The sequence below is a fragment of the Myotis daubentonii genome, chromosome 1 (genome assembly GCF_963259705.1).
Source record: "Myotis daubentonii chromosome 1, mMyoDau2.1, whole genome shotgun sequence".
Taxonomy (NCBI): Eukaryota; Metazoa; Chordata; class Mammalia; order Chiroptera; family Vespertilionidae; genus Myotis; species Myotis daubentonii.
In genome coordinates this window covers 188,762,377-188,782,962 of record NC_081840.1, presented here as the reverse complement: position 1 = coordinate 188,782,962, position 20,586 = coordinate 188,762,377, and the positions used below count along the sequence as shown (strand labels likewise).

The window sequence follows — 20,586 nt, the reverse complement described above, 5'->3', positions numbered from 1 at the left end:
GAAAGAAAGAAAGAAAGAAAGAAAGAGAGAAACATCAATGATGAGAGAGAATTGCCTGCCATTGATTGATTGCCTGCCTGATCTACTGGGGATCGATCGAGCCTCCAACCGGGACATGTGCCCTTGACTGGAATCAAACCCGGGACCCTTTAGTCGCTTTATTCACTGAGCCAAACCAGCTAGGGCCAAAATGCCAAAATTTTAATTTGCAGAGAGAAATGTAATTACCAAATTCATTGAATTAAGTCAATCCAGTCTCAAAGTAGGCCCATAATTCTCAACTATTAGAAGGAACTCTTAAAAATCTCAATGATTTGCTGTGCTTTTAAAAATAAGCAGTTCCTAATGGATGCCTCCGGGTTAAAAATGACTGTCCTGCCCTGGCTGGGTGGCTCAAGTTGGTTGTGGGTTCGATTTCTGGTTAGGGCACATACCTAGGTTGCTGGTTCAGTCCCCAGTCAGGGTGCGTATGAGAGGCAACTGATCAATGTTTCTCACATAAGTGTCTCTCTCGCTCTCAAAAAAACAAACAAACACACCAATAATAAAAAATGACTGCCCTAAAAATGACTGTTAGTGTTGGGAGTGTATTGAACTCTGGTTGATATTAGAGAGGAAATGTTGCAAACATTGCATTCATATGCATGGGAAGACAGTTTATACTAGGAAGGTTGTCTGTTTAGAATCAGAGTCAGGGAATTAGTTATATTATCTTAATGACTGATGTCATCATACTGTGACACATTGGTGCATCTGTCATCATTTTGAAAATCCTTTGGCTTCATGGACCTGATACTTGTGTTTATGGACTGGGGAATTTCTTCACATGTACTAGAGTCAAATTTCCAAACTGACCGTTCTTTAAAACTACTGTGGAGATGCTGCTATTATTATTAGTATTATTATTATTAGCATATACTTTTATCAGACTACTGCAATCCAGTCATATGTTACAATTTGATTACCTCCATTGGATTTTGGTGCTCATTCTCTGAGGATAGTTTTCTTTGGGTGTGTATTGAGAGTTACTATGTTGTTAGTCCTTTGTACTTCTAGGTGGAGTTTCAGACAGTGTGTGGGATGTTAAGGGATACCTCAACTTGATCCAGGTTTTTGTTAGGGAATAAGAAAGGAGTCAAGAGTGTGACAGGAGTTAAAGCACAATAAATTTATTAAAGTGATAGCCTGAACTAGAGAAGTGAGAGCAGGTGACCTCATACTGAATACCTCAGTTGGGTCTGGGTGGAAGGTTTTTATTAAACGTGGGCAAGGGGTGTGTGGAATAGGAATAGGATGGTCCTCTGCTTGTGACACTGGTGGGTGACTGCTGTTGCCATTCATCCTTGTCTCTTCTCAGGGAACAGGTGGTCAGTGAAAGTTGTGTGTGTGATGTTCCAGCCAAGTTGAAGGAGGGTTAGAGCTTGCGGCCTTTGTTCCCTATTCTAACTTTCCTGCCTCATGAGGATAGTATTTTGGGGTACAAGATTGTGGAGTGTGAGGGTGGTGGACGAGTGTATTCCCTGTATCTGTACACTTTTAAAAAATCCTCACCCATGGATATTTTTCACTCATTTAAAAAGAGGAGGGGGAGAGAGAGAAATATCAATGTGAGAGAGAAACATTGATCAGTTGCTTCCTGTATGTGCCCTGACTGGGGATGAAACGGCAACCTAGGTATTTGAAGAAATGAGGAAATGTGTCTTATAAAATCTGGTGTCAGTATTGAAATAAATATAACATGACCTGGATTTTCTGTTTCATTGGATTCTTTTTCACTGCAGGTAAATGCAAATGTTTTTTGATCTACTCATAGACCTTCTTTGAAGGAGTATCTGACATCCAGGAAAGGTGAAGGAAGTTTTGTTAAGAAAAAATGCATGTTAATTACTTAAAAGTTTATGAAATTATTTTAGACCTGCCAAACTTTACTAAGTAACAGTACATGATGAAAATATTCTTTGAAAACACAAATTTAACTACCTTTTCTTTTGAAGAGGAATGCTTGCAATAGTTAAAAGTACAGGAAAAGGGACATGCAAATTAGTTGTCATTAGTAATCGCTGAGAAAAGGAAGAAAGCACATTACTTTTGTGGCCAAAATGGAGGTCACAAAAATTATGCATTAAGGTTCTTAGGGTATTTACTTATACTTTTGACACAATCTAATAAACTTATTTTCTGATTAAAAGGGACTGTAAAGGAAGGGACTTTAAAGAGGCAACCGTGTTGACCACCTGACATCCAAGGAGAAAATAGAATAACTGAAAACAGACAGGAACTAAAAAGGAATACCAATTTTGACTCATTTACTACTATTATAAGATGAAATAACAACTTGAAAAATGTATGCCTGATATTTTTATGTGTAGACTGGAAGGTTGTGCTTGATTGCTAACTTCTCTTGTGTATCCAACAGTCAGTATTCATGAAGTTGTGAATCTCAACAGGGAATGGTGGGGCTTATAAACTAGAAAGCATGTGTCCTACCTAATGAAGCACATGTGACTTTGCTCTAACTGATTTTTACCAAGAGGAAATACAGTCACAGTATTACTTTGTTTTCCTATTTTTAAAAAGAAGATAAACATCCAGCTATATTATATGAAATTATTTAGCTTTTAGATATTGACAACTAATTTAAATGTCTTAAGAGTTCCATTTGGGCCAAACAAATAATTTCTGACATAGGCTGTTTGTGACCTCTTGTGAAAAACATCTAAGGAATTGGTGGTTAAGCTAGCTTTTCAAATTCTTCCAGGCTTCAGGTAACCTAAAAATACAGTGGGAAAGAGAAGAAAGAAGAGGACTTACTCATTTTGGTTTTGCTAATCATGATGCATTTATTTATCCAACTTCTCTTTATGAGCTTTTTAAAAAAATTAAAATAGGCCTATTGATCATTAACTTTGCTTTTTGTTTTTTTTTTTTCCAAATTTGAAACAGGAACTGACCACATCTCAGAAAAGTGGTGGGAATGTTCTTCAGATGATGTATGAGAAACCTGAGCGATGGTCTTTTACCTTCCAGGCATATGCCTGCCTCAGTCGCATACGAGCTCAGCTTGCCTCTCTCAACGGCAAGATCAAAGATGCGGAGAAACCTGTATTATTTTTTGAACGATCTGTGTATAGTGACAGGTATATATAAATTACTTGTACTTATTAGGTTGAATCCTTGGCTTAGAACTGGAATTCTTTTTTTTTTCTTTATCTTTGGATTCAAAGTAATAAGAGAGGTTGAGTTGGGGATTTGAGATGCAGAATGACATTTAATACTTTTAGCAGTTTCAAACTAATGGCATTAGGGAAGTTATAGTATTTGCTAGAGGCCCGATGCACAAAATTAGTGCAGGAGTAGGCCTTCCTGCCCCTGGCTGCCAGCACCAGCTTCCCTTTGGTACCCAGGACCTGGGCTTCCCTCACAGCCCTGGCTTCGTCTGGAAGGACATCCAGTCTAATTTGCATATTATACTTATTATTATAGATAATTTCTAGATTCCATGGAAACTATAGGGAATATGTGGCCATCTCATTCAAATTTGTAGAGAAATTTTTTTCCTCCAACCCTCTTAAAATTCTCATCTGCTCTGGTTAAATCTGAACTATATTCTAGACTCACCTGGAGCAAGAAGGTAAAAAATCTTTAGGGGGCCTTGGAATTACCCTGGGTATGCAAGGATTCTTTTAATCTCTAGAGTTAGCTCAGAATAGGGGTTCTCAAACTTTTGTTCTCAGGACCTCTTTCCATTCTTAATAATTATTGAGAAGTTCAAAGATCTTTGTGTCTTATTCATATTTCTGTCATTAGAAATTAAGATTGAGAAATGGAAAAATTTAAAGTTAGCTATAAAAACTCATTATATATAAACATAAATAACATACTAGTGAAAATTACATTTTTCAAAGCAAAAAAATAGACGAGCATTTTACATTTCTGTGAATCTCTTTAATGCCTAATTTAATGGAAGACAGCTGGGTTCTCATTTATGGTTCTGTATTTACTCTGTTGAATATATTTTTTTGGTTGAAGTATAAAGTTATCTGGCCTCTCACACAAAACCCCTGGAAAGGTCTTGGGGTGTATCAGGGGTCCTCACACCACATTTCTGAGAATCACTGGGCAATACATAATTTTCTGTATTTGGAGATACTTTATTGGTTTTTTTTTTTCTGTTATCCAAGGCATTATCTGCCACAGGTTTTAGGAGAAGTTTCCATGTCCATTTGGTAGATCCATCTTCTCTTTTCTATTTCTCTGTATTTTTTGGAAAGGATTTATGTAAACTCTCTTTCAGGTATATTTTTGCATCTAATTTGTATGAATCTGAATGTATGAATGAAACAGAGTGGACAATTTATCAGGACTGGCATGACTGGATGAATAACCAATTTGGCCAAAGCCTTGAACTGGATGGAATCATTTATCTTCGAGCTAGTCCAGAGGTGAGACTTAATAAACATTTGCTTGTTCCTTTGAAAATTTAAAGTAATATTTAGAAAATTTTCAGTGTTATGCAGTGAAGGCAGAATAATAAACTTCACTCTCAACCCTCTAGATTCCTACCTCCAAATTAAAAACTGAGAACTGTGTAGATAGAAGCATTCTATTTTCTCAGCAAACTAGAAACCCAGATTTGGCAGGTTGCTCTTTTAGGTTCTTGTTTGTTCTACCTCAGTTCTATTCTTCATTATTTCTTAACTTTTGCAGAGTCTCTTATCACAGCTAGATTAAGAAACTTGCTTAAGCAACTTCTAGAATATGGGCTTCATGAGGTGAGACTTTGGATATTTTAATTACTGTTGAATTTTCACTGTCTAGAATAAGGCTTGGATACACAGTAAATATTTGCTGAATGAATGGCAAAATGGATAGAGGATATCTGTCGTGGTTTTGGTTTGGAATGGTGGGTAGTAGTAGTTGAGAAGAGACTTAGTGGACCCTTGCCATTTTTAGTTAAGGGAGTTTATTTGAAATTGTGCCTTTCATCATAGGTTGTAACATAGCTATTGTTTACATATGAAATTATGTAATGAATGCAGGAAGACCAAGTGGGATGCATTTCATAAAACTAACCTAAATGAGAGCTTACATTGATTAAATTTCTGGTTTTGGTGCTTGCATTCCCATTTTTCTTTGATTTTTATTTCTACTTATTCCTTGAGTCACAAAGTAGGTTCTGATGAATTAAATGTTACGACTCCTAGCCTGAAAGAATACTGTGTTATACTGAAGCTCAATTTTCAAAGGAACTATGTTTTTGATTCTAAGTGATGATTTTGTTCTTCTAATATCAAGTAAACCAGAATTTAATAATAATTTTGAAATTTACTTTTATTTCTGAAAATAATTTTTTAATTATGAAAATAAATGCAAATATAGAAGAAGGAATAATGATAATTTCATTGTTAGAAACAGATAATATCTTAAAGTCTAATATAAATCTATTATTTCATTAATATTGTTTATGATATCCTTTGATTAGAGGATCATTTAATTATTTGAAAAGAGAATTTATAATAGAATTAGCAGCACAGTTTTATTCTGAATTTTTTTGCTTTTATCAAACTTATTTTAGACAATACATTTCAAATGTGGGTGCCAAAGGTTTATAGACTTATTTTTGAAAGTGCTATTTGGTTTAGAGTCACCAAATCATTGAAAAGTATAGGGAGGGAAAAAGGAACTATTGTTTGTTCTTAGAAGGAATAGAGATTTTCGTTAGCATGACTGAAAAGACACTAAAGAAGAAAAATTTAATGGCATCAGACAAGAATAATTGTCCCCCTCCCACCCTCTCTTCTTTTTTATTTTTTAATATATTTTTGTTGATTTCAGAGAAGAAGAAAGAGGGAGAGAGAGATTGAAACATCAGTGATGAGAATCATTGATCAGCTACCTCCTGCATGCTCCCTACCCCCTACTGGGGATCAAGCCTGCAACCCAGGCATGTGCCCTTGACCGGAATCGAACTTGGGACCCGTCAGTCCCCAGGCCGATGCTCTATCCACTGAGCCAAACCAGCCAGGGTTACCCTCTCTTCTTATTGCTTGCTTTTAGAAATGCTTGAGTAGAATATATTTACGGGGAAGAAATGAAGAACAAGGCATTCCTCTTGAATATTTAGAGAAGCTTCACTACAAGCATGATAGCTGGCTCCTGCACAGAACACTGAAGTAAGACTTCCTTATTCTTATTTACTACTCATTTTTTATACTTCTGTCAAATATTAATTAAAAATGTACAATATGTCCAATTTTTTATTTTCAAATTAGGTGTGGATTTTGATTCTTTTTATTTCAATGAGATCCATTTCCTTAAAGTTTTTATAGCTAATTTCCCCCAGTGGTATTGACAGCATAATATAAGGAATTTCACATTAAGTGATAAAGTAGGAAATATATCTGTGTATATTATTTAGGTACTCTCTTTCAGAGACTATTTTAAGATAAGTCATTTCACATTTGTTCCTTAGATCAAGACTTGGGAGGTAGTATAGCATAATTTTTAAGAGTATGTACCTTGGACAATCTCTGAGTTTCAGAGTGGTCTCCTTGAACTTTAGTTTTATCATCTTTAAAATGCAGACATTCCTCCTATTATCCAGTATGTTTTCGGTTTTTGAGGACTATTACATATCACAATGCCTAGCTTTATATATTATACCTGAGATTTTTAGATATGTGTACGTAAATCTAGGTGAGAAAGAAGGAGCTGTCCGATGAAGTACTTGCAGAATAACTTTAATAGAAAAATGACTGACATTTTTATTTTTCTGTGTTATAATAATGAGTTTTTAGTTTTTCTCTTATTTATTGCTTTCTCTAACTGTTTTGTTCATCACTCTTTAAATAGAACCAACTTTGATTATCTACAAGAAGTGCCTATCTTAATATTGGATGTTAATGAAGACTTTAAAGACAAACACGACAGTCTGGTTGAAAAGGTAGATTTATACAAAGAGTATAAACTAGTATTTGCTTGGTCTTGTCTAAAAAGGTATTCTAATTTGTGAGAAAACAATTTTCTAACAGAAATGACTACATAAAGTTACATTAAGGGGCAATTAAAAGCTTTAGAGGGATTTAGACTATTTAGATTGTAATCCTAACTTGAAATTCTAGCTTTGTGGCCTTACCTAAAATAAGGAGCTTTTTAATCCTTTAGTTCCTTTATCTGAGATACAGGAATATTCACAAAAGTTCTTGTAGCTTCTCTGCTTTTTCCTCTTTCCCTATACCACCAATCTTTAGCCATTTTAATAATAAACTATTTGTTTATTTTTTCAACTAAATTCAATATGAAGAATACTTGAAATTGTAAGATACAGATCTTATCCATTTTTATGTTAGCTGAAGTCTCGAGATGAAAGGAGTTTTAGTTTTGAAATTTGTTTGGACTGGGGATCGAGCCCACAACCCTGGCATGGGCCCTGACCTAGAATTGAACCGTGACCTCTCCTGGTTCATAGGTCGCTGCTCAACCACTGAGCCATGCTGGCCAGGCTATTTGGGATCTTGTCAATGATGAATTGTCATTGTCTAATCATTGAGTCATTGTCTTAATCAGAGTTAATCTATGCCCCAGATGTTTGGTATATTCTATTTAAGTGAGTGGTGCCTTTATTGATAAAGGTACTGGGAGAGAACTTATTAATGAATGCTTGAGAGAGAATAGTCATGAGAATTATATAACAAATATTTATGTATTTGTGTTAATTAAATTAGTGATCTAAGGTCTAAAGAAACCACACTTTTGTGTTCGTTTAGTTTTGAGATAAATTTGACATTTCTTTTCTCCTGTCACAAAATGTTTGCTATTTCCTAATAGGTACTTGACATTCATTAAGGGATATATCTCAAGAATTTTTAAAACCTCAACATATTAGGTAACTACTATCGCAGATACTTGCTTTTTCCATCATATAAATTAAAGCATATCTGGAAAATTCAAGTGACTTCTTTCTTATTATAAATGATATTTAAAAATATAGGATGGAATTCACTTAAATGATAACTATTAAAATAAATTAAATCAGCATTGAAGCACTAACAGCCAACCATCATTTTAACGGAAATGAATCTGTAAAACCATTTTTTAAAATTTTATTGTAACATTTCTGTGAAGATTGACTAGAAATCATTTTGTATTATTTATTTTTTGTCTTCATTAATAATGTTAGCAGTTGGTTTTCTTTTTGAAATATTTTTACATGGCAATAATTGTTTTCTATTCAGGAGAATTACTGTGTAGTCTAGAACGTGAAGAGAATAGACTCTTGTTACTGTGCTGTTGGTTAGTTGGCTAGATTCAGTCACTGCTTATATTACCTTTACTCATACTTTAACATTAGAGTATATACAAGATTCAAATTTGTGCTTCAGAGAAATTATAGAAAATTAACTGGGGGAGGGGGAAATATTGCAAGAAAAGAAAAATTACAGATATGTTACATGTCTGAACCTTCAGAATTGTTTAAACCATTGCAGTTATTAATGTTATCAATACTAAAGCTGCACATGTCAGTGGTCTGAGGTATTATAAAGAGATAAAATTATGATTATAAAATTAAAGATTATAAAACTAGAGATTATGGCTGTTATAGAACTATATCAATCTTAGGCCAAATTGAATAATTCCTTTAATTACATTTTATGTCATTCAGCTTTTACTACTAAAGTATTTATTAATACACTAGAGCAGTGATGGCGAACCTATGACACGCATGTCAGAGGTGACACGCGAACTCATTTTTTTGGTTGACTTTTCTTTGTTAAATGGCATTTAAATATATAAAATAAATATCAAAAATATAAGTGTTTTACTATGGTTGCAAATATCAAAAAATTTCTTTATGTGACACGGCACCAGAGTTAAGTTAGGGTTTTTCAAAATGCTGACACGCTGAGCTCAAAAGGTTCGCCATCACTGCACTAGAGGCTCAGTGCACAAAATTTGTGCACTTGGGGGGTGGTCCCTCAGCCTGGCCTGTGTCCTCTCGCAGTTCGGGAGCCCTGGGGGGATGTCCGACTGACGACTTAGTGGGCCTAAGCCGTCAGTCGGACATCCTTAGCACTGCCACGGAGGTGGGAGAGGCTCCCACCACTGCCGCTGTGCTCGCCAGCCGTGAACCCGGCTTCTGGCTGAGTGGCGCTCCCCCCGTGGGAGCACACTGACCACTATGGGGAAGCTCCTGCGTTGAGTGTCTGCTCTCTGGTGGTCAGTGCGCATCATAGTGATCGGTCATTCCACCATTTGGTCATTTGCATATTAGCCTTTTATTATGTAGGATAGTAGACGAGGCCTCCTAGAACCATAAGAAATGCAAAAAATTCACTGTTAACTCATTCTCGAATTGCTCCCACTTAAAATCAAATTGCCCCCCTGTGGGGCATGTGCTGCACCTTGGGAACCACTGGGCTTGACACTTTTCCTCTCTGAGCTTCATTTCTGAGTATATACGCATATACCATGGGAATTGTAATCTCTTCTCCGCCTACCTCACTGGGTTGTCATTAGGAGGTTCTGAGCTAATAAACCTAGAAATGTTTCATCAAGTAAGTGATGTCTAAACGGGAAGGGATTGTTATTTCTAAGCTCGCGGGTACCCTCGCAGGTAGCAGGTGCTGATTAGGGGAGGAGGGCATGATTGTTTCCTGGGACTGTAGCTATGGAAGCTTTGCAGAGGGTTCCGCAGGTCTCGGAGGAGTGGGCTTTAGCCAGCAGCCCTGTAGCAGTGGTTGTCCCTGGAGGCGCTGGTGGGGGGCAGGGCTTTAGGGGGGCGCTAGAGGGGTGGTGAGGCCCAAGGGGGAGTAGCTGTCAAACCTTCCTGCTTGATGCCATTCTTTAAATTGTACGTGGCTGTTTTGCAGCTGTACCTGCTCAGGGTGGGGCTCCAGTCTCCTGGAGCGGGTTGGGAGCCAGGCCAGGGTGGAGCCAGGCGGGCTAGGAGGGCGGGTTTAGGCGGCCCCCAGTGAGGTTCAGAGTGCTTCTGCTGTGGAGAGGGCGCTGCTGCTGTGGGGGCGGGAGGGCGGGAAGGGTCTGACCCTGTGGGGGCCCCTCAGGCCTGCCTCCACCGGGTCTGGAGTTGTAGGGAGGTGTGCCCGGCCCCAGCGGAGGGGGCCCTGCAGTGGCAGGCCGTGGGCCCCGGGTGCCTCGGGGGGCACTGACAGGTGGTCACCGGCGTGCTATTGTGGGTGCCCCTGGCGAGGGTGGCGGGGGAAGAGATCTGGAGTCGGAGGTGTGGGCTGCAGCTACCCCCGAGGCTGGGTCTTCTCTCCATCCGGTCAGCTTCCCCGTCACCCTGGGGGTGCAGGGGCTGAGGTAGAGTGTCCTTCCCCCCCCCGGGGTGCAGGGGGATTGGAAGAGCTCCCCGTGGCCGCTTCCTCTTCTGTCTTTGCAGTCCGGGCTCCTGTCAGGCACTCTCCTCAGACTCCTAGGAACTTGGCTCCGGCCACCTGCCCCCTGCTGCACGCATAGCCTCCTGCTGGTCTGTCAATATGCAAATTGGTTGTTACTGGGACACACTGCAACGGACAATTAGCATGTTCCCTCTTTATATGTATAGATCTTTTAAAGTAAATGCTACGGCTTTGTGATAGAGTTATTTATACAGGTGGGTCCTCAATTGTTATATACTTTTAAATGAAGATGAATATTATTTATCTCAAATTAGTCAAATAATTATATTAATATGTTTTTCCTCCTCTCAGGTCAAAGAATTTTTGAGCACTTTGTGATCTTGCTGAAGACTTCAGGGAGAAAAATGATTCCAGACACTTCAGCTTTGTGTATCTTTGTAGCTTTGTATTTATACAAGTCTCTTTAGAAAACCCAAGTGTTTAACCATTTTTGTTCCAAGAAAAAATGATTTTTTATGAGTCCTATATGAAAGTTTATGACCAGCTTCTTCCCTCCCTCCTTCCCTCCCTCCCTCTCTCCCTTCCTTCCTTCTTCCTTCCTTCCTTCCTTTATATAAAAACCAGACATTTAATTATCTCTCATGGCAAGAAGTCTGGAGGTAGATGGTTCCAGAATCACTATAGTGGCTAAAGGTCCTATATCACTAAGGACCCACGCTTCTCTGTCTTTCCCCTGTTATCCTCCTCAGCAGGTTGGCTTTTTTCCTGGTGCTTCTCATCTCATTGTTGACTAGTTTCTTAACTGGATTTCTTAACTGGAAACTTTGTTTCATAGAAAATGGTAATGTGTCTGGTGTAAATTAGCACAAAAAGTTGAAAAGTGGAATTTAAGGAAAAAGAATTGTTTTATTTTAAGTACTTTGATCCATTGCCTTCCCTTCTATCTCAATTTATGTGGAAGATAAGATCAGATGTAATATTTAATCCATTGATATTTATTAGTGTGTCTATAATATATTCATAGAGGAGCAAGTTAGACTATGATCCCAGTTTGTAATGGCATACATCTGTACTATGGGTGAGACTTCATCTTTTTGCATGGGGTTTTGGATGATTAAAGAGGAAATGTTTCTTAAAATATAACTCATAAGCGCCCTACCTGGTTTGGCTCAGTGGATAGAGCGGCCTGCAGACTGAAGGATCCCAGGTTTGATTCAGGTCAAGGGCACATGCCCAGGTTACAGGCTTGATCCCAAATAGGGGGCAAGTAGGAGGCAGCCGATCAATGATTTTCTCTCATCATTGATGTTTTAATCTCTCTCTCCCTATCCCTTTCCCTCTCCCTCTGCCTCTGCCTCTCTGAAATAAATAAAAATATATTTTAAAAATAATAATAACTTATAAGTGAAGGCCCGGTGAGGTGGCTAAGTTGATTGGATGATATCCTATGCCAGTTCAATTCCTGGTTCGGGCACATGCCTGGTTTGAGGGTTCAGTCCCCAGTTGGGGCATGTGCAGAAGGAAACCAATTGATGTTTCTCTCCTTTCCTCTCTCTAAGCATGTCTTCGGGTAAGGATTTAAAAAAAAAAAAATTAAAAACAATTACTGAAGGTTATTACATGAGTAAATGATTTTCAGACCATTCTTTTACAATGGAATATTACTATTATAGTTAAAAGATTGGTTTAAACTATGATTATCTTTAAATAATTTGAGGTGGGAGTATAGATTTCTCTACGTTTCTTCTCTTTTTTCAAAAAAAATTTTTTTAAATTGATTTTAGGGAGAGAGGAAGGGAGAAGGAGAGAGAGAAACATGGATATGTGAGAGAGAAACATCAATCGCTGCCTCCTGCATGACCCCTACTGGGGATCAAGCTAGCAACCTGGGCATGTGCCCTGACCAGGAATTGAACTAGAGACCTTTCCATACATGGGACGATGCTCAACTAACTGAGCCACACCAGCCAGAGCTCTTCTCATTTTATAAGTAAAACATTAGTGGAACATAGTGAGAGATACATTTTTCCATTTTATTTTTTATTGACTGCACTGGGAATGAGCAGTCTTTTATTACTTTTATATAGTTTGTAAGAAGTCAAAAGAAAGCCCTGACCAGTTTGGCTCAGTGGATAGAGCGTTGGCCTGCGGACTGAAGGGTCCTGGATTCGATTCCAGTCAAGGGCATGTACCTTGGTTGCGGGCACATCCCCAGTAGGGGGTGTGTAGGAGGCAGCTGATCGATGTTTCTCTCTCATCGATGTTTCTAACTCTCTATCTCTCTCCCTTCTTCTCTGTAAAAAAATCAAATATATTAAAAAATAAAAAGAAGTCAAAAGAAAAACTGAAGACAAGGTTGATAATCTTAGGAGTGTCATCTACTTAGTCCCCCCTATTATTTCCTGCCTCATCCTGGTTTTGCTCCTGTCAGAATTAAGTAGGCAGCCTGCTATTGTAAACACACTTTCTGCTTTGAGAACATTATGATTATTCTTCACTTCATGGTTGGCTTTGCTTCTCTGTCCCCCCTCTCCCTTTTTAAAGGAAATTACTGAAAATAAATGATCTTGCTTTGCTTTATATGTTACATATCTTGTAAGCATTATCATTTTTTGACTATATATTGGAAAATATATTAATGAAGAAAAAGGATGAAATAAGTGTAATTTAAAAAAATCTGCTTGGATTCATTTTTATTCTGTATATAATTAAAGATTTTTTTAAGTTTGGTTAAATGTGAGGTGTTTTTTCTATGTATTTACCCTTTCTACTTGACATTTTAGAAAAATTTTGTTTTTGAAGTGAGGGGAAGAGTCACTTTTTATTTTGAAATTATCATTTTCCTTTTTAAAATGTCTTCTTTTGTTTTTTTGAGATAATTTAGTGGGTTAAACATTCTAGATGTCCTGATCTTTGAAAGGGAAACTGCATTTTAAATCTGTAATCACACCTGGCCTGTGTGACTCAGTGGTTGAGCATTGACCTATGAATCAGGAATTCACGGTTTGATTCCCAGTCAGGGCACATCCCCAGGTTGTGAGCTTGATCTCCAGTAGTGGGTGTGCAGGAGGCAGCCGATAGAAGATTCTCTCTCATTGAGGTTTCTATCCCTCTCTTCCTCTCCCTTCTCTGAAATCAATTAAAAAAACAAACATTAAAAAAATCTATAATCACCATGAGTATTTAAACTATTTCATGATATATGTGTGTTTTTTTATTTGATATACAGGTTTGTTTACTAAATTAAACATTTGCTTAATAAATAAGTGTGAATTTCATGACCTGTAATGGAGCTACACTCATTGAATTAAAATTTATTTTACTTTGGGAATATAGCCTAAGAAAGCCAAAAACACCAATCAGAGAGAATGTATATACCCCTAATGTTCATAGCAGTACAATTTACAACAGCTAAGGTCTAGAAACAGCCCAAGTGCACAGCAGAAGATGAGTGGATAAAAAAAGCTGTGGTACATTTATGCCATGGAATACTATGTAGCAATAAAAAAAGAATGTCTTGCCCTTTGAGGTAGCATGGAGAGACCTGGAGAGTATCATGCTTAGTGAAATAGGTAAGAGAAAGATAAGTATCACATGATCTCACTCATATTTGGAATCTAAGTAACAAAATAAACCAATGAATGGAGTGGATCCAGAGACATGGAAGTATGGAACAGAGTGCAGAATCTAGAGGGAAGATGGGGAGGATGGGTGGGTGGGATGTAATCAACCAAAAACCTTGTATGCATATATGCATAACCCATGGACACAGACAATAGGGTGCTGAAGGCCTGGGGCGGGGGGTGCAGGGGCAGGCTGGAGGGGGTCAGTGGTGGAAAATGGGGACATGTAATACTTTATAAAGATTAAAAAAATAAAATTTATTCTACTTTGAAGAAAAACATGACTATAAAAAGGTAATAATGGCTTATATAAATTACATTGATTCTATTTTAAACAAAGAGTTCAGAGATTTTCAGTAACCTTTAAAAATGTTTAATGACTTTAAATCTGTAGAATTGAAAAGAAGCTAAATTTATTTGTCATGACAAAAGCTGTACCATTGGATAGGCACAAGAGTATTGAGCTTAGTGGTCTGCATTCTCTTGTTTTTTCTCCTATCAGATCATCTTCCATCAGAGTATATGTACTACGTTTTATAGTTTACTCTTCTAAGAAAATTGTATAAAACTTATTCCCTCATTCAGAATTTCTCATCGTCTATGCCTAAAACTGTATACTGAGCTTATAGAAATAAGGTTTGTCATTTTTTTTAGAACAAGGAGTATCAAAGTGTTTTTTACACAGAGATGTAAATCTTATTACCACCAAAAAAAGCTAGATTAGTCGCTTAAGGTATTTACAAATCTTGATAAATAATAGCCTTCCACATTTGACAGATCTTATCTTTCCTCAAAAATCTTTTTAAATTTCAAAGCAGTTTTGATTCACAAAATGTTATGAAAGTATTGGAGTTCCATCACTGATTTCCCCCCAATGATAACATTTTACTTAACCATAGTAAAATTAGTCTTAGTATCAAGACTAAGAAATTAACTTTTGTATACCATTACATAAACTGCAGGCCTTATGTGGATTTTACCAGTCTCATCTCTTTAAAAACTTCATTGACTTTATTTAGACTTATTGACAATATATTTTATGTTCCATCTATATTGTTTATTGCAGTTTTAAGTTGATGGCAAAATCAAGTGGGAATTACAATTTCTATATAGTCCCTGCTCCTGAACTTGTACAGCATCCCCTACTATCAACATCCCCACCAGGTGGTACATTTGTTACATTCACTGAACCTACATTGATACATTATTATCACTCTAAGTCCATAATGTACATTAGAGTTTATTCAGTGTTGTACATTCTATGAGTTTTGACAAATGAATAATGACATATGTTCATCATACAAAATAGTTTCATTGCCCGAAAAATCTTCAGTGTTTTGTTCATTCCCCTACTCCCAATCTCAGGCAACCACTGACCTTTAATTGTCTCCATAGTTGTCTTTTCCAGAGTGTTAGACATTTAGATCGTTTAATATGTAAACTCTTCAGATTGGCCTTTTTTCACATAGGAATTTGCATTTGGCTTCCTCCCTTTCTTTGCATGGTTGACAGCTTATTTCTTTTTAGTGCTGAATAACAACAGCCCATTGTCAGAATGTGCCCAGTTTATCTACTCAGCCACTGACTGACAAGTGAGTTGCTTCCCAATTTTGGCAATTATGAATAAACCTGCTTTATATACATTTGTGTGCAAGTTTTTCTATGAACATAAGTTTTCAATTCATTTGGGTACGTAAATACCAAATAGTGCAATTGCTGGATTATATGTTGAGTATGTTTAGGTTTCTTAGAAACTGTCTTCCAAAAGTAGTTGTACCATTTTGCCTTCCTACCAGCAATAAGTGAGTTCCTGCTCTTCCACTTTTGGTGGTGTCAGTGGTTTGGATTTACTCCATTCTTAATAGGTATGTGGTTGTGCCTCATTTTAATTTGCAATTCCCTAATGACATATAATAACCATCATTTTATATGCTTATTGCCATCTGTATATCTTTGGTGAGTTGCCTGAAGGTCTGTTGTCATTTTTAAATTGGATTCATTTTCTTATTATTGAGTTTTAAAAGTTCTTTGAATATTTTAGACAATAGCCCTTTTTCAAATGGGTCTTTTGAAAATATTTTCTTCCAGTCTGTGGGTTGTCTTGTTCATTTGACATTGTGTTTTATAGAGCAGAAGTTTTTAATTTTAATAAAGCCCAGCTTATCAATTTCTTTTATAGATTGTACCTTGTGTTGTATCTAAGAAGTCATACCCAAGGTCATCTAGGTTTTCTCCTAAGTTATCTTCTAGGAGTTTGATAATTATGTGTTTTATCTTTAGGCCTGTGATTTTTTATAAAGGTGTCTGTCATTTTATAAAGGGTGTAATGTCTTTCTAGATTCATTGTTTTGCATGTGGATGTCCAGTTGTTCCAGCACTACTTATTGAAAAGACGATCATTGCTTCATTGTATTGCCTTTGCTCCTTTGTTGAATATCAGTTGACTGTGTGGGTCTATTTCTAGGCTCTGTTCTCTTCGGTTGATCTATTTGTCCATTCTTTTGTCAATACCATACTGTCTGGATTACTGTCTTGAAGTTGGGTCATTTTGTGTTTCCTAGAGGCATGAGCTACCTGGTTTCGTAATACAATTGGGGCCTTTTGAGGCTATCCTAATAAGGTTGTTTTTTTGTTTTTTTTTTAGAATATATGTGTAAAATGAAATTGTTTTTTTCTCATCTTCAGTTAGATGAATATTAAAAAATGGAGGCAACTTTGATATAATTCATTTTTTCTCTTATTCTGTGTAGTGCTTTGGAATGTTGTCATTAAGTATAAAATGTATTAGTACTGAGGTCAGTAATGCCATATATATATATAGCATTGCTCCATATACAGACATATAAATACAGACTTGCTCCATAAAAACTGTCAGTTAATAATTTTTGCCATAACATTAAAAAAATATTTTTATTGATTTCAGAGAGGAAGGGAGAGGGAGAGAGACAGAAACATCAATGATGAGAGAGACACATCAATTGGTTGCTTCTTGCATGCACCCCAATCAGGGGCCAAGCCTGCAACTGAGATATGTGTTCCTGACTGGAATTGAATCCAGGACCCTTCAGTTTGCAGGCCAAGGCTCTATCCACTGAACCAAACCGGCTAGGGCTTTGCCATAACAATTTTTAAAAAGTTATATCATTTTTCAGACAATCATTTTTTCTTCTTGAATCTAAAGACTTCTTGCTCCAAAGTACACTAAACAAGTATGCAATAAAAAATTACTTTCTTAGACAAAAACATAGTCGTTTACTTGACCCTTTCTATGCAGTGTCATACACTTGAATTGTGCATCAGATTATTTTGCTTTCATAATTTTGTCAACTGAGAGGAATGAAGAGGTTGCATCTTCTGGGATTTCAGTGTTATGTACAGATGCCATTTCAATGTGTTTTGAAGTTCCCTAAAGGTGTTATAACTTAATTTTAAGTGCAGTTTGAATGCAAGATAGCCATTACTACCCCAAAAGGCTGGAAAATTGGTGGTGGTGTGGGGGGGAAATGGTATAGAAAGCAGAATTTACCTTCCAAAGAATGATTCCTTTATTCCTCTCCTCCATCAAACCACCCCCCTCTATCAAGTTTTCCTCCTTGGCGAGTACAGTAAACCTTTACAATATATTTTATGGACAATATTGTTTATTGCCTGTAAACTTGTTCTTAGTCAATTGATCCTGTTTTGGAGATCTTGGGATATAACATATGTACCCTATTAAAATTAATGGAAAAGGTTTTCTTTTAAAGCATTTTACTTAGTGACAGTGCTTTCAGGGATAAATTACAAACATTAATGAGGAACAGGTATGTACTTACTCCCTTTCCCCCACCTTTTTTTTGATATTGTGGTTGTCACTCTATAATTGTATGTTTAATGAATTGTAATTAATAAGATATTGATGTTCTCAGATTTTTTTTTTTATCAATGAGGATTTGGATTTGGTTCAGGGATTTCACATAAAAATTAACACCCAGTTTTGTCAGACTTAATCAATAAATATTGAAGTATTTTAAGAGTTAAGACTATTATCCACCTGAAAATAATACAAAATAATATTGGATATAAACTGTAATTGAAGAAAAAAACTATCCTCAAAGAAGTTTATTAGCAATGTGGCTATACTTTGAATTAATTTAATCTTAGTTCTATGCCTAGAATAAAATAGGTGCTATACCAATCAATGTCCATTGCACTAGAATAAAAGGTGATAATTGGAAGTCAAACTAGGTAACAGTGCTTTAGTTTAAGGTTACATTTTTATGATGAGCTTAAAAATGTTTTAGTTATAGAATTATAAATACCATAACTGGGATAAAAGTTTCAGATACAAGATATAAAATTCACATAACCATATTTTAGCCTTCAAAGTCTATGGTAGAAAAAAACTTACCAACATTTTATAGATGTGAGAGGCTAAGGGATTTTTTTCAAGTTCCCAAAAAATTAATAAAAATGAAACAAGTACCCAAATATTTTGACTCTAGCATGGGGGCCCCTTTTATTTTAGTGAATAGATGACTATTTTTACCTCTGCTTTTTCTTTACATCTGAGGTCATTTTTCTCTTCCTTCTAGGCAGTATTTAATGTCCATTTAAAAAAGCAATTTGAAAATAAAAGTTCTATAATGAAAGTTATTTAAGCCCATGATTTTTTCATAGTTAAATTAGTAGTTCTAGCCCTTTGCCACATGAGGTCATTATATACTTGATTCTTTTCTCTGCTCTGGCTATAATCCAAGCATCATTATTTTGATGGTGAAATGGTTGGAAAAGAATCTGATGAGAGGTTTTTCACATTGCCAGAGCAAAAGCATTAATTGATTAATCAATTATTGACATTTCATGTGTGCAGATGTGGCAAGGGTAGGGGGACAGATAAAATGAGCTGTTAGGTTAAATATAGGCCATCAAAAAGGCAGTGTTTTTAGAGTTATTTTACTACTAGAGGCCCGGTGCATGAAATTTGCATGGGCAGGGGGGAGGAGGCCTTCAGCCCAGCCTGCACCCTCTCCAATCTGGGACCCCTTGGGGGATGTCTGACCGGCAGTCAGACATCCCTCTCACAATCCTGGACTGCTGACTCCTAATCACTCACCTGCCTGCCTGGTCGTCCCCAACTGCCCCCCCCCTGCTGGCCTGGTTGCCCCAAACTGCCCCCTGCCAGCCTAATTGCCCCCAACTGACCCCCTGCCAGCCTGGTCTCCCCCAACTGCAACCCCCGCCGGCCTGGTCACCCCCAACTGTCCCTCTGCCAGCCTGGTCAACCCGAACTTCCCCCCTCTGCTGGCCTGGTCACCCCCAAACCACCCCCCCCCCACTGGCCTGGTCGCCCCACGCAGCCTCCTGTTCAGTTGTTTGGTCGTCCCTCACTAACCCCCTGCCAGCCTAGTCGTAGGCAGCCATCTTGTGAGGGTGTGAGGGTTAATTTGCATATTACCTCTTTATTATATATAGGATAAGAAAGTCTACTACATAACTCCCAGCTGCTTCGCTAGCTATTAGATTAATTCCAATTTTGTTTTAAGGGATAAGACTTGGTTAGATAATTATGCTTAACAGGTTGCCAGGAAAATTTTTTTTTTTTTTTTAAAGTGGAATGCTTCATGAATTTGCATATCATCCTTGCTCAGGAGCCATGCTAATCTCTGTGTCATTCCGATTTTTCGTATATATGCTGCTGAAGGAAGCACAAAATTTGATTTTATAATGTTCACTCAGTAGACTTTAAGGGCTGTCTTGTAAGACTTTGGCATTTACTTAGCAATTATGTATACAAAGGAGCTTCCAGTTATTTTTACTATTCTGTGGAACTATGTGGAGCTCTGACAGATGATTATTTGTTCAAGAAGAAAGGTTTACTTAACAAAAACATGTGACTCAGTAACAGAGGTAGGTGGAACTTGAACCATCTTCTGAAACATTCCACCTTTAAATATTATTTGGCATCACTTTAAAATGGTGGGGACGCTGGTGCTTTGGCGATGTTGAATATACCTAAATGTGTATGTGTTATCCCTTGTTTAAACGAATAAGATTTAGTCAAAGGTAGAGCAGCCCCTCAAGCTGCCATTCTTGTCCCTGCTGTCAGTAGAGCAGGATCACTTTATGTTAAAGAGTAAATTAGAAAAATTGGCTCATGTTGTAAAAACAATTTATGTTACAGTTGGCACAGCAACACCATTTTGATACGTTATACAGTGCTTAGGATACTAGCTGTCAACTCACTGGCTTGGGAACAGAAGAGTCAATATGGACATCAGTTATTGTTTTGGGATGGCTGGCATGAACCGGCTGCTGGATTAGTAATTGAAATAAACCTGTTAAATATGGTAACTGACTTTTAGCAGACTGACTTTAAACAGACAATTAAGGTTTATCCTTTTCAGAATAGTTACCTTGAGAGACTACACATTTATTCCAAAGATTTTGCAATTATTTAAAAAAACTCTGGCATCTGAGTTTAGAATCTGAGTCTATATTTTAAAAATGTGATTCAGGTTCTTTTCATGTGTGTGACTGGTATAGTGTTTTTTGAATGACCATAAATCAATTGGTGACAAGTCTGGTCAACAAAATGGATAGTAAAACTTGAAAAAAACTGCTTT

General features: G+C 37.0%; 1 protein-coding gene and 1 non-coding gene across 3 annotated transcripts in view; one reads left to right on the top strand and one right to left on the bottom strand.

Moving 5' to 3' along the window:
• DCK (deoxycytidine kinase) overlaps window positions 1-13,093 on the top strand; it is a 29,484-nt gene extending 16,391 nt beyond the window's left edge. For both annotated transcript variants that reach the window (XM_059669163.1, XM_059669171.1), the window contains 5 exons: window positions 2,944-3,137; window positions 4,295-4,442; window positions 6,058-6,173; window positions 6,853-6,943; window positions 10,710-13,093. In XM_059669163.1, coding sequence (XP_059525146.1) covers window positions 2,944-3,137; window positions 4,295-4,442; window positions 6,058-6,173; window positions 6,853-6,943; window positions 10,710-10,736 — 576 coding nt within the window. In that variant the 3' untranslated portion in view covers window positions 10,737-13,093. The remainder of the gene's footprint in view (window positions 1-2,943; window positions 3,138-4,294; window positions 4,443-6,057; window positions 6,174-6,852; window positions 6,944-10,709) is intronic.
• A 6,473-nt stretch (window positions 13,094-19,566) lies between these two features.
• Window positions 19,567-19,671, bottom strand: LOC132224155 (U6 spliceosomal RNA). Its single transcript, XR_009450608.1, has one exon. It is a non-coding gene; the product is annotated as a U6 spliceosomal RNA (small nuclear RNA).
• Between the last annotated feature and the right edge of the window lie 915 nt (window positions 19,672-20,586).